Source organism: Vipera berus, assembly GCF_964194415.1.
Source record: "Vipera berus genome assembly, chromosome: Z".
NCBI lineage: Eukaryota > Metazoa > Chordata > Lepidosauria > Squamata > Viperidae > Vipera > Vipera berus.
In genome coordinates this window covers 79,696,679-79,709,789 of record NC_138205.1, presented here as the reverse complement: position 1 = coordinate 79,709,789, position 13,111 = coordinate 79,696,679, and the positions used below count along the sequence as shown (strand labels likewise).

Below are 13,111 nucleotides of genomic sequence, written 5' to 3'. Positions count from 1 at the left end.
TATGTGTGTGTGTGTGTGTGTGTGTGTATACACACACACACACAATATTATTTATTGAATCAAGATTTTCGAATGAGGCAGATCACACAGCAGTTTTAATTTGGAAGATAAGTTAAAGATTTGGAATAGATGCTGAACAATAGCACTATTGGAAGACAATGTTGTCTCTGAACTTCATTTTTTTTCTAATAAAAATATTTTTCCCACTTTAATTATTAGGCAACTGAGCAGACATCTAGTGGGTCTTTGGACAGCTGAAAATGCAACTGCTTTGAACTTACTGAAGCGTATCTTGGTAAGTGAAAATGTCTCAAGAAGGCTTTTTTATTTATTGCATTTTGCTATTATTCAGCCATTTCTCAGCAATAGACATTTTAAATAGTTGAGAAACAGCGTTAGAATAAATATCCTAGTAGAATCTTTTGCTACGTATTTTTAGATTGGTAAACATTAGCTAAGGCCCAGAAGATCGCTTAGGCATGCTCAAATATTTCTGCCGTACTATAACTACATTTTCAAATAGCAAGTCCTTGCACTAACAGAAGCTACTGTAGGAGTTTTCCATGTTTCAACAAAAGCATGTTAGAGCTGGAAATAGTTTTCAATATGAAAGATGCCTCTGAATTGTACTGTGAATATAGAATTACTGGCAGAGCTTTTTTCATCACTCAGTTATAGTAAGATCTTTCATGCTCAAAGCATTTCAGAATTTATTTCTCAAACAGGAATCCTTTGCCCCCAGTGTTTGGACAGTCTTTTAAACTTTGAGAATTCTGATTTGTATGTAATAGAGATGTAGCTTCTCAAAGGTGGGATTTTTTTTAAAAAAAAAATACACTAGGCATAACTAAGGCATAGTTAGGCATAACTAAGCCCCAAATAGCTTTTTTTTTATTCTTGACCATTTCTAGTAGCTGTATAGAAAATGTTGAAATGTTTTTTTTAGAGAATATAAGATATAAACACATGAAAATGTGTTACCTATGGAGTAACATTTAATGATAGCCGCCACTCTTTGGGGTATGGAAAATGAGATAATATCGCGCTAAAAACATCTGATTAAAAATAACAGTTGAATAAAATAAACATGTATATTATGGGTGTCATAGTAATTGTTGATTAAATTTATAGAAAATTATAACAAATCTTGAATTAATTATATATTTTGATAAGTAATGTAATTGCATCTGATGCTTTTTGTTCATTATTTGCATGTGTGTGGCTTTAGCCATCAGGTTTACTTGCTTACTTGGACAGTAAGGACCCTGTTCCAGACAAGGACTATGACCGAATGCATATTAGGGATAACTTAAAAATTGCAAATGTAAGTATGAAATTTTCCTCTTGAATTGTTTTAATGTAAATCTGAGTTAAAATATAGATGATGGCTTTGGGAAAGGTAAAAAATATTGATTTCTCTAAATTAATTTTGGTGATTGATGAAATTTCCTCTACAGGATCAGTATGGGAAGTTTAATAAAGTGCCAGAATGGCAACGACTTGCAGGAAAAGCTGCTAAAGAGGTTGAAAAATTTGCTAAAGAGAAGGTGGATTTGGTTTTGATGCACTGGCGAGACAAAATGGGAATAGCACAAAAAGAGGTATAATACTACTGTTTAGTGTTCATGTTTAATGTTAGTATGATTTTTTTTTTGTTTAAGTTGTTTGCCTAGATCTGCTTGGTTGCATTGATCTTATAGCTGACTCTGAATGTATTATCAATATATTCTTACCTGCAGGGAAATTGAAGACAGTTTCTTCTATTAAAGGTGATGCCTAATCAAGCCTAATTTTTTCTTGAGGCTGGGAAATTGGTATTTAAGACAACTGGTACATGTTTATAAAGGTGAAATATAGGTTTAAGGCAGTGGTGGGATTCAGCCAGTTCATACCACTTCAGCAGGACTGGTAGCTAATTTTTTGTTGCCCAGGCCTAGAATGGACTTCCGGAAGTGGCATCCACACAGAGAACCAGTTCACATATTTGGATCTCACCACTGGTTTAAGGGCATATATAATTTGAGCAGTTAATATATTCAGGTGTATGAAAATATCTCTTAATTAATTCTCAATTTGTATTAGAATTTGCTTTCCTTCCATTCTTCTGCTTTTTTATGTATTTGTGTAGCTTTTTGATGCATATAATTATTTATGGCTTTTTACATTACATGCTTGTGGTCTGATTTACAGTCTATTCTTAGTCATACTGTGATTTATGTTTTGGCTGAATAGCCTATAAGTAAACCATGGTTTTCTTCTGAAGAGGGAATTGTGCATGATGCTAATCCAAAAACAAACCAACTTCAATATAGATTAGTGTGTTAAATATATGAAGTTTGATGTTGACATAATAAAAATAAAAATAAGCATTGTAAATAGCCTTATTGTCCATTCTGTTCAGAGTAATAGATATGTCAATTTTTGAACTTATTAGTATGACTAACACATATTATCTAATTACAGTTGTGACCACACCTAAAGTTCTATGCTGTTTTTTATGGAATAAGTGGAGAAAAATGAGGAGCCATTTTAGTTCATACATTTGCTGTATATCCAGTTCATTAAATGACATTAAATTTTCCAGTTAATGTTTCCTATTACTTTGTTCCATGAATATCCCCTCCCACCAGCAGTGTGGTTAGTAGAAGTTAGAGGTGTGGTTTAAGGTTCTCTTGTAGGAGGTTGTTCTAAAATATTAAAACATTTGAGAGGCATTTCTGTTAAACATAAATTTTGTTTTTCCTTTTATTTCCCAAATACAACTAGGATAGAAACAATATGGTGAGTCTTTATTCCTTTCTGAAATAGCTTAGCGTATAGCAACTTGTCTGCCAATATAAAATTGATTAAACTATTGCTTGATTATGTTTGGCTTATTATTGATATTTCAGCTCTTTAAAAATATAGAAGTCTTCACTTGCTAACTTATAACTTCTATTTTGGTTATTCTTCTCCAAATTGATTGCCTTAGATTTCCAATTATTTTCATAAACACTGTAAAGAAGTTGCTTTCTCACACATCATAGTCAAGTGGTTTATACCATACATTTGCAGTGAATTGATAAGATTCCATAACAATGAAAAAAGAAGCTACAGATAGTTCTTAACTTATGACCACAAAAGGACCAAGTTTCTTTTGTAAGTTGATGCAAATCATCACATGACCATATCCAATTTTACAACCATTTTTACTTTGGCCGTTAAGCAAATCACTGCAGTTGTTAAGTGAAATTGGGGTCATTAAGTGAATCAAGCATTCCTTCTTACAAGATTACAAATTGTGATCACATGACAGCTAGATATTGCAAGCATTGTTAATGAGATCTGGTTCCCAAGTATCTGAATTGCGATCACATGACTGGGGAGTGTGACAATTGTAATTTCAAAGATGCCACTTGCTGAGGCCATTGTAGATTTGAACCTTCATTAAACAAACAGGTCGTAAATCAAGGGCTATCTGTGGTACAAAACAGAATTGATTAAGGCCATATTTAGCTGGTTTTTTAACTTTTATAAAGTTGATCTATATTGCTGTGATGACCTATCCCACCTTACTGCTTCAGATGTGGAAAAAGATACCTATGATTTTTGAGAAAGTTTCTACTTTTCATAAAAGGAAATCGTATTCCCATGAAATGCATGAACTCATTTCACAGTTACTTTCTAGATACAATTTGATTGACTTTATTTTGTAGAATCTCAATCAGAAGCCAGTAATACTGAGGAAACGAAGGCAAAGGATAAAAATACAAGCCAACTGGGATCTCTTTTATTACCGGTAAGCAAGTCAGAGAGAAATGGTGTGCCTTTTTATCATTTTTTTTAATATTATCATTTAAAATCTGTTTCTTACATTGTTTATACAGATTTATCCAAGATCACGCTAGATCCAATTTGATCTGGAATTTCAAAACGAGGGAAGAATTAAGAGATTCCTTAGAGACTGAAATGCGGGCATTTCAGATTGACAGAGAACTTGGCAGCGCCAATGTCATTTCCTGGAATCACCATGAATTTGAAGTATGCCTTCATCTGATATTTATCCCATGAAATTAGAAGCTTAGTTTATTTTAAATCTAAATATATTGTCATCTGGATCTGTAGTATCATTTCTAACTATTAGTACATAAAATTCTGATTAAAATTATTTACATAGATACAAATCAGTACCCTTTCTATAGTTAAAGAATTCCTATTGCAATTTTAATCATTGAGAGTATTATAAAAGTAAGAAAATTTAGCCTATCAATTTAAGCCCCATATGCCTTACTGGATATCTACAGAATTGTCCAGTGGCTTTTGCTGATACACTCTGATTATGATTATTTCCATTCTAAGGGATATCATCTACAGGGCCCAAGAATTTAGGCTTCTCTGTTGGTTGCTCACTTATTTGAAATAGTCTGCCTCTTGAGATCAGATTAGATCCCATGTTATATTTTCAGGACAGTCATGTAAACTGGATTTTTTTTTGGGGGGGGGAAACAAACCAGGATATCTGAGCTAAATTAGACTTCCCGTCTATGGTTGGGGTTTTCTTTCTTTCTGGTCTTTAACTTTTCAGTAATTTTTTGTTACTTCTTTTTTGCTTTATTTTATTTTATTATACTGTTGTATTTTAACCCGTTTACTGTAGAAGTGAATATAAATTGTTCAGAATTATATTAGATTAGAAAAATATCTAATAAAATAATTAATAAATCTTGCTCAAGTTCCTGTAATGTCTTTTCTGGAATAAATGAATTCAGTTTGGTGAGATTTATTAATCCACAGGAGTAATGTAAGATTGTTCATTACTCAATTGCTGATTGCTTTAGGGTGTCACATAAAAATAATAGTTGTAAGAAAAAATAAATTCATTTCTTCAAATATGCACATATTCCCAAGAATAAGCAAGTATTCCCCTTTCTTCTTCTACATATGAGTATGTTTCTTACAAAATTTCTTAACAAAAAATTCTGAGATTTTATTATATTAATTTCATTTCCCATAGATAGATATTGTATTAGAAACTTCTCTACTTTCTTTTTGTAAAAGGTGAAATATGAATGCCTGTCAGAAGAAATTAAAATAGGGGATTATTATTTGAGGTTGCTTTTAGAAGAAGAGGAAAGTGAGGAAAGTGAAGCAATAAAAAAATCGTAAGTTGTTATTATCTTAACATTAAAAGTTGCATTTAAGATGTAAAGACTGAGTCTTAAACCATTCTGTCTTTTTTTCTTGACAGGTATGAATTTTTCAATGAGTTGTATCATCGTTTCCTGCTCACTCCTAAAATAAATATGAAATGTCTCTGCCTACAAGCCCTGGCTATTGTATATGGAAGATGCTATGAGGAGATAGGTGCATTTGGTGATACTAGATACATTGTAGGGATGTTGGAAAGAGTAAGTATTTCCTAAATTATTGCACAGTTTTCGAAAGCAGGCAACAAATGTCATTTATTGATACCTCTGCAAATTTGGCTAGCAAGCAGCTAAGATGTCTCTTTGAATATTTCTCATGAGAATATAAATTGATATTATTTCCCAAATTTCTTTAGCATGGACATCACTGGAACTGATGTTTTTATAATATCTGTTCCTGTGTCCAAAGGCATTAAAAATATGTCAGATAATCATGAATTGTAGACAATAAAGCCAGGCTGAAGTATACATTTTGTAGATATTGCCATAACTATAATATTGTTCTGAATCCCCCCCCTGAAAGATATTTTATGAAACTTCATGGTTAACTGGTTTTGCGGCATCACATTTTGGACAACATGTGACACATGTAGGAGACAAAGAGACATTATATATGTAGGAACAACTGTCACCGCCATTTGAATTTGCTAGTTTTAATGGTTAGGGCTCTGTTGAACTCTTCAATGTTTGTGCTTTGTCATTATTACTGTTTTCAGTGTCCCTGTTCCCACAACCTTATTTGAATTAGTAAGAAAGCTTATGTATTGTGAGATTGACCAAAGAAATGTCACTAAACTAAATTAATTAGTCCTGAACATTCATTTTATCCTAAACTGTCATGCACAGGGTTAACTGATTCTTCCCAGTCAATTGTGTTATAAGAAATCTTAAATATAGTTAATTTACCTATACTGCATCCTCCTTGAAATAAATAAACAAACAAATAGGAGGAAAAAAGCAGCTAAAAATCCTTTCTATGACACTTTGCTACTAAGACTTGGCAGCATAAGCACACCTCCCAGGTATTGACCTGGAATGGCCAAGCCAGACTGCTGACTGACTGCTAGAACAGTGAGAAGGTGGCTGGTCATACTGTGAAACTTTGCCCATGCTCTCTAGGTGTAAGAATTCACGGGATACTAGATTCGTACTGGGGGAAATAAGCAGATGTTTCCCAGGGAGTGTTATTTGATTTAACTAATGTGATATTGTATTTTACTGTAACCATTAATGAGCAGCTTTGATTAGATTTATGACTTGCCTTGTTGTGATTGTTATGGAAACAAGGTTACTATTTCCAAACATCATAGTGTTTTCCTATTTTCAGTCTTTGGAGATTGCTAGATAATGATATTTAATTATGTTGCTAATGATGCATTAAAGGAGACTGAGATAACATTTAATCACAGGTTTTCAGGCTTTTTCTGTTAAAAAGCAAGCCTTATATTTTTTTATAGTGCACTGACAGACTGGAACGGGACCGGCTGATAATATTCCTTAACAAACTGATTCTTAACAAGGTGAGCAAGAATTCATACAATTTGTATTGAAAGTGCTATAGTGTAACAGACAGGTATATAGACAAGTTTATGGAACTGTATATAAGCAACTCAGTCTTTTTATTATAAATATTAAATAATGGAAGAAATATAATTCTATTAATGATGATTTTATACCATATAATATGTAAGCTTTATTTGTATGTTTTGTAGCAATTCAGGCGACCATTTGATAGAATTATTCTACAGTGGATGGATTAATTTTAGATGAATGTTTTGTTTGAGGAGAATTTGAGGCAAACTATTTTGATTACATTTTGCATAATATTATTTGTGATGCTGAACTTGTTAGCTGGAAAACTGACAGCCCAAGTTTGAAATCTGAGTACTACACAACAGGGTGATCTCTTATTACTTGCTCCAGCTCCAACTTAGCAGTTAAAAAGCATACAAATGCACGTAGATAAATAGGTAACACTTTAGTGGAAAGGTAAAGCGTTCCATGCACCTCAGTATATAGTCATGCTGGTTGCATGACCATAGAAGTGTCTTTAGACAATGCTGGTTCCCTCAGCTAAGAAATGGTGATGAGCACTGCCCCTTGGAGTTAGGCTCAAGTTTTTTTACCTTTATCTTTAATAGAATTTTTATAACATGCAAATGAGCTTAGGATCATAAGAATGTATTGGGCTATGCAGGATCAGCCCAGTGTTGCAAACCTTTATGCAATGAATAATCTTTTGGCTGAAATATAAGATAATATAGATAGACTTCAGTTAACAACCATAATTGGGACCAGCAACTCCACCACTGTGACCTAGCTGTAAAGTGAAGAATCATGTGACATTTCTAACTTACAGCAGAACTTCTAGTAGCAGTTGTTAGCAAATCACTTGAGACCATGAAGCATAACATCATATAATCACAACTTGTGACTTCCTGCCAGCTTCCCCATTGTCTTTGTCAGAAGCCAGTGAAGTTTGCAAATGATGATCACATGACTGCAGGACACTGTGGCTATCATAATTGCACATCAGTTGCCAAGTACCTGAATTGTAATCACACAACCATGAGAATGCTGTGACAGCCACAATTTGAGGACTGGTCATATATCTCTTTGTTCAGCACCATCGTAACTTTGAATAGCTTGATACATTTATGGTTGCTAAACGAGGATCAGCTATGTATGTGATTCAACAATGGTAAAGAAAAGTCTTAAAGTCAGGGATTATGCTTTCAGAATTAAAATAAAATTTAGTGGTTGAATATTTGTAGGTTAATAATTGTACGTTTCTGTGGAAGTATACAGTGTTCTGTTTTTCAGTTTACACATGAAATGCATATTAGAAATGAGGGACTTATTTAATAGATTTATTTATTTTTATTTTATTTTAATTCCATTTATATCCCGCCCTTCTCCGAAGACTCAGGGCGGCTTACAAGCTTAGCAGTAGCCTTCATTCTATGTATATGCCTGCTTATTAGGGCTTTCACACACACTCCAAGCGGCATTATTACAAAGTCAGCTTAATTGCCCCCAACAATCTGGGTCCTCATTTTACCTACCTCGGAAGGATGGAAGGCTGAGTCAACCTTGAGCCTGGTGGGATGTGAACCTGCAATAATTGCAGGCAGCTGGTGTTACTTAAGGAGGCATTAGCCCACTGCTCCACCAAGATGTACTATTCATCTTATAAAGTTACTCTTCTTAACCATTTCACCTTTCTATCCATAGTTTTCAGGGAAAATAAACTAACAGAATTCATAATCAATTCTCTTTTAATTTTCTGGAGAATATTGCTTGTCTAAATCATGAAAACATAGTGCTTAGTCAATTTATGACAGCTGAGATCTACAAGACTTCTAGTGTAAAAGCATAAATTACATTATTTGTTTTGTTTGGACAATATATCTAAATATGAAAGTAAACTTCAATGTAATAATTATAAAAAAGGGATCATTTACCAATAACAAGTAAATTAAATACATTATATGCCTGCCTGGTGCAAGTGCTCCATGTCCTGAAAACACAAGGGTGGATTATTGCAAAGATGCCCACCGTGAGCAGCTCTTGAAGAGTCCAGAAATTAAGACTGGCTCACAAAGCTGCAACCGAGTTGCTAAACGATCATGGATGTCCTCTAAATAAACATTGTTTTGGTTCAAACCTGGAACAAACTGAAGTTCTGTCAGATTCTTTGAGCCTGGATGGTTTTGGTTGTTTCAGTGAAACAGATTCTTCGGCAAATAAGGTAGGACAGTTAAGGCAATAATGTAAAAGACTGCCAAAAGTTCTGAAACCCTATGCATTTTTTCTGTTGTTGTCTCAAAATGTTAGAGACAATGAGATATCATAGGAGTCTGCAGGGAGAGAGAAAAAGGTTAGCTGGTTGTCTGGTAGGTTATGCCACACCCATACCAGGAACACTGCTGAGAGGGAAGAATATCAATCCTTATCCCAGGCATGTCAAACACAAGGCCCGGGGGCCAGATCCGGCCCGCGAAGTGGTTCCATGTGGCCCGCGAAGCCATCCTGGAAACAGTGAGGGAATGGCCCCCACTGCCTTGGCCCTGGCCCAGAGACCCTCCTTCTGCCAGAGACCCTCAGATCTGTCCCACTCCTGCCCAGGCCCCCATAGGCACCCTTGATGTGAACGATGTAGAGGTGGCCACGCCCACCCAGTAGGCCACGCCCACCCTGGCCACACCCACCTGGCCCCCTGAGGGCAACTGCAATGCTGATGTGGCCCTCAATGAAATTGAGTTTGACACCCCTGCCTTATCCCCTTCCTGTTAGCCACTGATAGTGGTTTTTCATCATTCCTTCTCACACACACACACCCCACACAAATTTATGCTCAGAATGGACCTGTTTAATTAATTGTACAGTTTAAAATATATATACAGTGCATATGTTTCAGTTCGGACACAGACCATCGTAAGATGTCATACTGATCAATGCAATTACCACTTGCATTTCAAGTTCTGTTCAAATTGTTCAGTATAGTGTACTGTGTACAGTATGGTGTATAGTGTACAAAGTCATACAATGTAGTTTCAAATGCTCCTCAGGATGGTCTAATCCTCAATTGTCCTCTCTGCATTCTGAGGTCATTAATGAATCAGCTTCCACATGAATAGGAATTTTGTCTTTCATATTGTGAAGTTCTTATTACAAAACTAACTCATGCTGAGTTGGAGCAGAATGTATTTAGAAAGGATCTGTAAACATATCTTTTCATTCTGGTTTAGAATTGTTTTTGTTCTGAGTTGTTTTCTTTTTAATTTTATCATTTTTTGGTATGTTTTTAGCCATTGAAATTGTTCAGCACATATTTATGCTAAATAAATTCTGTAGAAAGAAATTCTTATTTTCATTTTACACTTTTAAAAATCTGCTATAAAATAACGGTAAGGACATATGTTAGGGCTAGTACTGTATCCAACTAATGAATTTTGTAGCTTTTATATAAAAGCTTTGGTGCTTTTATACTAATGGTTAACAGTGAAAGCAAGCACCAATCATTTATCATTTATTGAATAATTTATTGAAATATTACTGAAAATCAGTAAATGATGTAAAATGAAAGATTAGAAATAAATGGAAGCTAGTTACAATTTTATGAACAAAGATCTTTATTTCTAAGTTTGTGTTTTCTTCTTACCTTAAGATTAGCATGTCTTATAATAAAAATAAGACCAGAAAAACATCATTTTTAAAATTATGTGATTTCTTATGAATTTTTACACCCTGGTTACAGAAAAATGTTAAAGAACTTATGGATTCAAATGGTATCAGAATCCTGGTGGATCTCCTTACTCTGGCCCATCTTCACACAAGCAGGGCAACAGTACCATTCCAAGTATGACATTTTAATTTTTTTAAGATTTGTATAAATACAAATAAGTGCAGGTTCTCATAAAAATGAAAATATCACATTGGAATTAATTTGAAACTGAGTCTGTTCAAAATTGGGATGTTGTTTAATGCATTTTTTAAGACGGGTTTGACTACTAGTCAGCTAATTTAAGACACCTGTCATGTAAAGTTCGTCAGTTCTTCCCTGTGTGGTTAAGTTCTAGTCCAGACATGTCAAACACAAGGCCCGGGGGCCAAATGCGGCCTGTGAAGTGGTTTCATGTGGCCCACGAAGCCATCCTGGAAACAGTAAGGGAACGGCCCCCGCTGTCTTGGCCCAGGCTGGCCAGGAGCCACTGTACAATTTCGTGGTGGTCATCTATGCTGAAATACATTCAGTCTGAGCTCCACAAGACCATCTGGAAACAGTGAGGGACCGGCCCGTGCCATGTCAGCACTGCCCCCTCGGCGCATGCTGGGGAGGTATCACCCTTTGTGAGGAATGAAGAAATGCACCATCGCCTGGAAGTGGCCAGCACATGGCCCTGCCTACTTCGGGCAGGCTAGGGGTTGGGCAGCATTGTGCTTCTCTTCAGATTCATGCCACCCGGCTCAGCCTCTCGGCACTGTGAATAGAGCACCCTGCTACCTGCCAAAACCGGGCAGGCTAGGGGCTGGGCAGCATTGCGCAGGTAACATCGACTCTCACGCTGCTCATGGCATCCCCTCCCATAGAGCCCACCAAGCCGGATATGTGAAGTAGGCGAGGGCCATGTGCTGGCCACTTCCAGGCAATGGTTCATTTCTTCATTCCTCACGAAGGATGACACTTCCCCAGCTGTGTTTCTTGCCTGTTTTTCTCCCTCCCCCATCTCAAATAATTTCCCACCACTCTGTTCTTTGGAAGGAAGGAAGGAGAGGGAAGGTCTGAGGGAAGTCCTACCTTAGTCCTGCCCAGCTGCCCTTTCACCATCCCCTTGCCCCCTCCTCCTGGCCTATCCTGGGGGGTCTCCCTATTGCTAAGGAAGCTTTGGATACAAAGCCAGGTCCCCTCACATGGAGAGGGAATGGGCCTTCCTCTTGATTTTGCCCTCATACCCATCATGAGCAACCTGGCTAAGGAGAGCAAGCACAGCAGCAGCAGCCTTGAGGAGGAGGTAAATGCAGGTGGGCACCCCCTTGGGGAAGTGGGGCTGGGCTTATGCCGTGGGTGCTTGAGGGCTGGGCTAGGCATTTGACCTCCACGCCACCGTCCAGCCCCCCCCACAATGGCCTGAGAGGAACAGTGAGGCTCCTCCGTTGGACCATGCCTTGGCACTTCCCTGGTCCCATCTTCTGCCAGAGACCCTCAGATCTGTTCCGCTCCTGCCCAGGCCCCCATAGGCACCCTTGACACAAATGATGTAGAGCTGGCCATGCCCACCCAGTAGACCATATGCACTCCAGCCACGCCCACCCAGTAGGCCACGCCCACCCTAGCCACACCCACCCGGCCCCTTGAGGGCAACCACAATGCTGATGTGGCCCTCAATGAAATTGAGTTTGACACCCCTGTTCTAGTCCTTTGGTCCAATCACTTGAAAAATTGATGAGTCCAACTATGTGTACGTTTTCTTACAAGACAGTGACATTTGTACATATAAACTGCTTCTTAAACTATGAAATTATTTTTTCCAGTTACCTGATGCAAAACTTACTTTTCTTTTCTTTTTAAGAGCAATGTTATTGAAGCAGCACCAGATATGAAAAGAGAAAGTGAAAAAGAATGGTATTATGGCAATGCAGAGAAAGAGAGAAGAGGCCCATACAGCTTTAGTGAGGTATCTTTCAAGGATTTGTGTTTTATATTGAAAATAATGCAGTGTTGGCTCATAGCCTTGTAATCTTTCTCAGAAAGGAATATGTTTATAAATGGTGAAATCCTATGTGGGTTCTTGGTGCTCTCTGAGCTTGGTGATTTTCTTACATTTATTATTGGCATTGGCATTGTTTCATCACCAAACTAGGTTACATCATCAGTGCTTATAGGGAGGAGGTTTGCTCTGAATTTATATTCTAGTACACGGGTCGGCAACCCGCGGCTCCGGAGCCGCATGCGGCTCTTTGAGCCGCCTCCTGCGGCTCCCAGTCGCCTGGTGCGCGCGCACCTCTCCGAACGGTTGGAGGTGCGCGCGCAGCTTTCCAAACCTTCAAGGCGGCGCTCTGCCCAGAGAAGCGGGAACTGCCCAGAGAAGCCACGATTTCCCCTCCAGAGTAAGAAGGCGCCGGATGCGGTTGGTCCCGCGGGGAAGGGGGAGCGGCGGCGGGGGCGACGGAAAAGCCGCAGAAATGGCAGGAGAGATGCTGACTTGCGGCGGCCTCGGAGGAGGCAGAGGGGGGGAGGGAGGGAAGGGTGACCGGGGGAGGGGGGGTGAGCCAGAAGGAAAAGGGAAACTCATCCCGCAGAGCGGTTGCGAAAAGAGGGAGGAGATAAGCCAGCCCGGTACCTGGATCCGCTTCCTGTGTCTCCTCCGCTCCGCCATGATGTCCCCGTTTGGTCTCCTGGTGACGTGGGGCTGAGCCAGAAA

General features: G+C 37.9%; 1 protein-coding gene across 5 annotated transcripts in view; it reads left to right on the top strand.

The window, feature by feature from the left end:
• The window catches only part of DNAJC13 (DnaJ heat shock protein family (Hsp40) member C13), an 82,949-nt gene that overhangs the window by 35,144 nt on the left and 34,694 nt on the right, over window positions 1-13,111 (top strand). For all 5 annotated transcript variants that reach the window (XR_014028405.1, XM_081343187.1, XM_081343185.1 and 2 more), the window contains 11 exons: window positions 220-295; window positions 1,229-1,324; window positions 1,458-1,601; window positions 2,767-2,781; window positions 3,696-3,778; window positions 3,867-4,020; window positions 5,038-5,141; window positions 5,228-5,387; window positions 6,644-6,706; window positions 10,447-10,548; window positions 12,260-12,364. Coding sequence is in view for 4 of the 5 variants with exons in the window: in XM_081343187.1 (XP_081199313.1) it covers window positions 220-295; window positions 1,229-1,324; window positions 1,458-1,601; window positions 2,767-2,781; window positions 3,696-3,778; window positions 3,867-4,020; window positions 5,038-5,141; window positions 5,228-5,387; window positions 6,644-6,706; window positions 10,447-10,548; window positions 12,260-12,364 (1,102 nt within the window). In the remaining variant the exon portion in view is untranslated. The remainder of the gene's footprint in view (window positions 1-219; window positions 296-1,228; window positions 1,325-1,457; window positions 1,602-2,766; window positions 2,782-3,695; window positions 3,779-3,866; window positions 4,021-5,037; window positions 5,142-5,227; window positions 5,388-6,643; window positions 6,707-10,446; window positions 10,549-12,259; window positions 12,365-13,111) is intronic.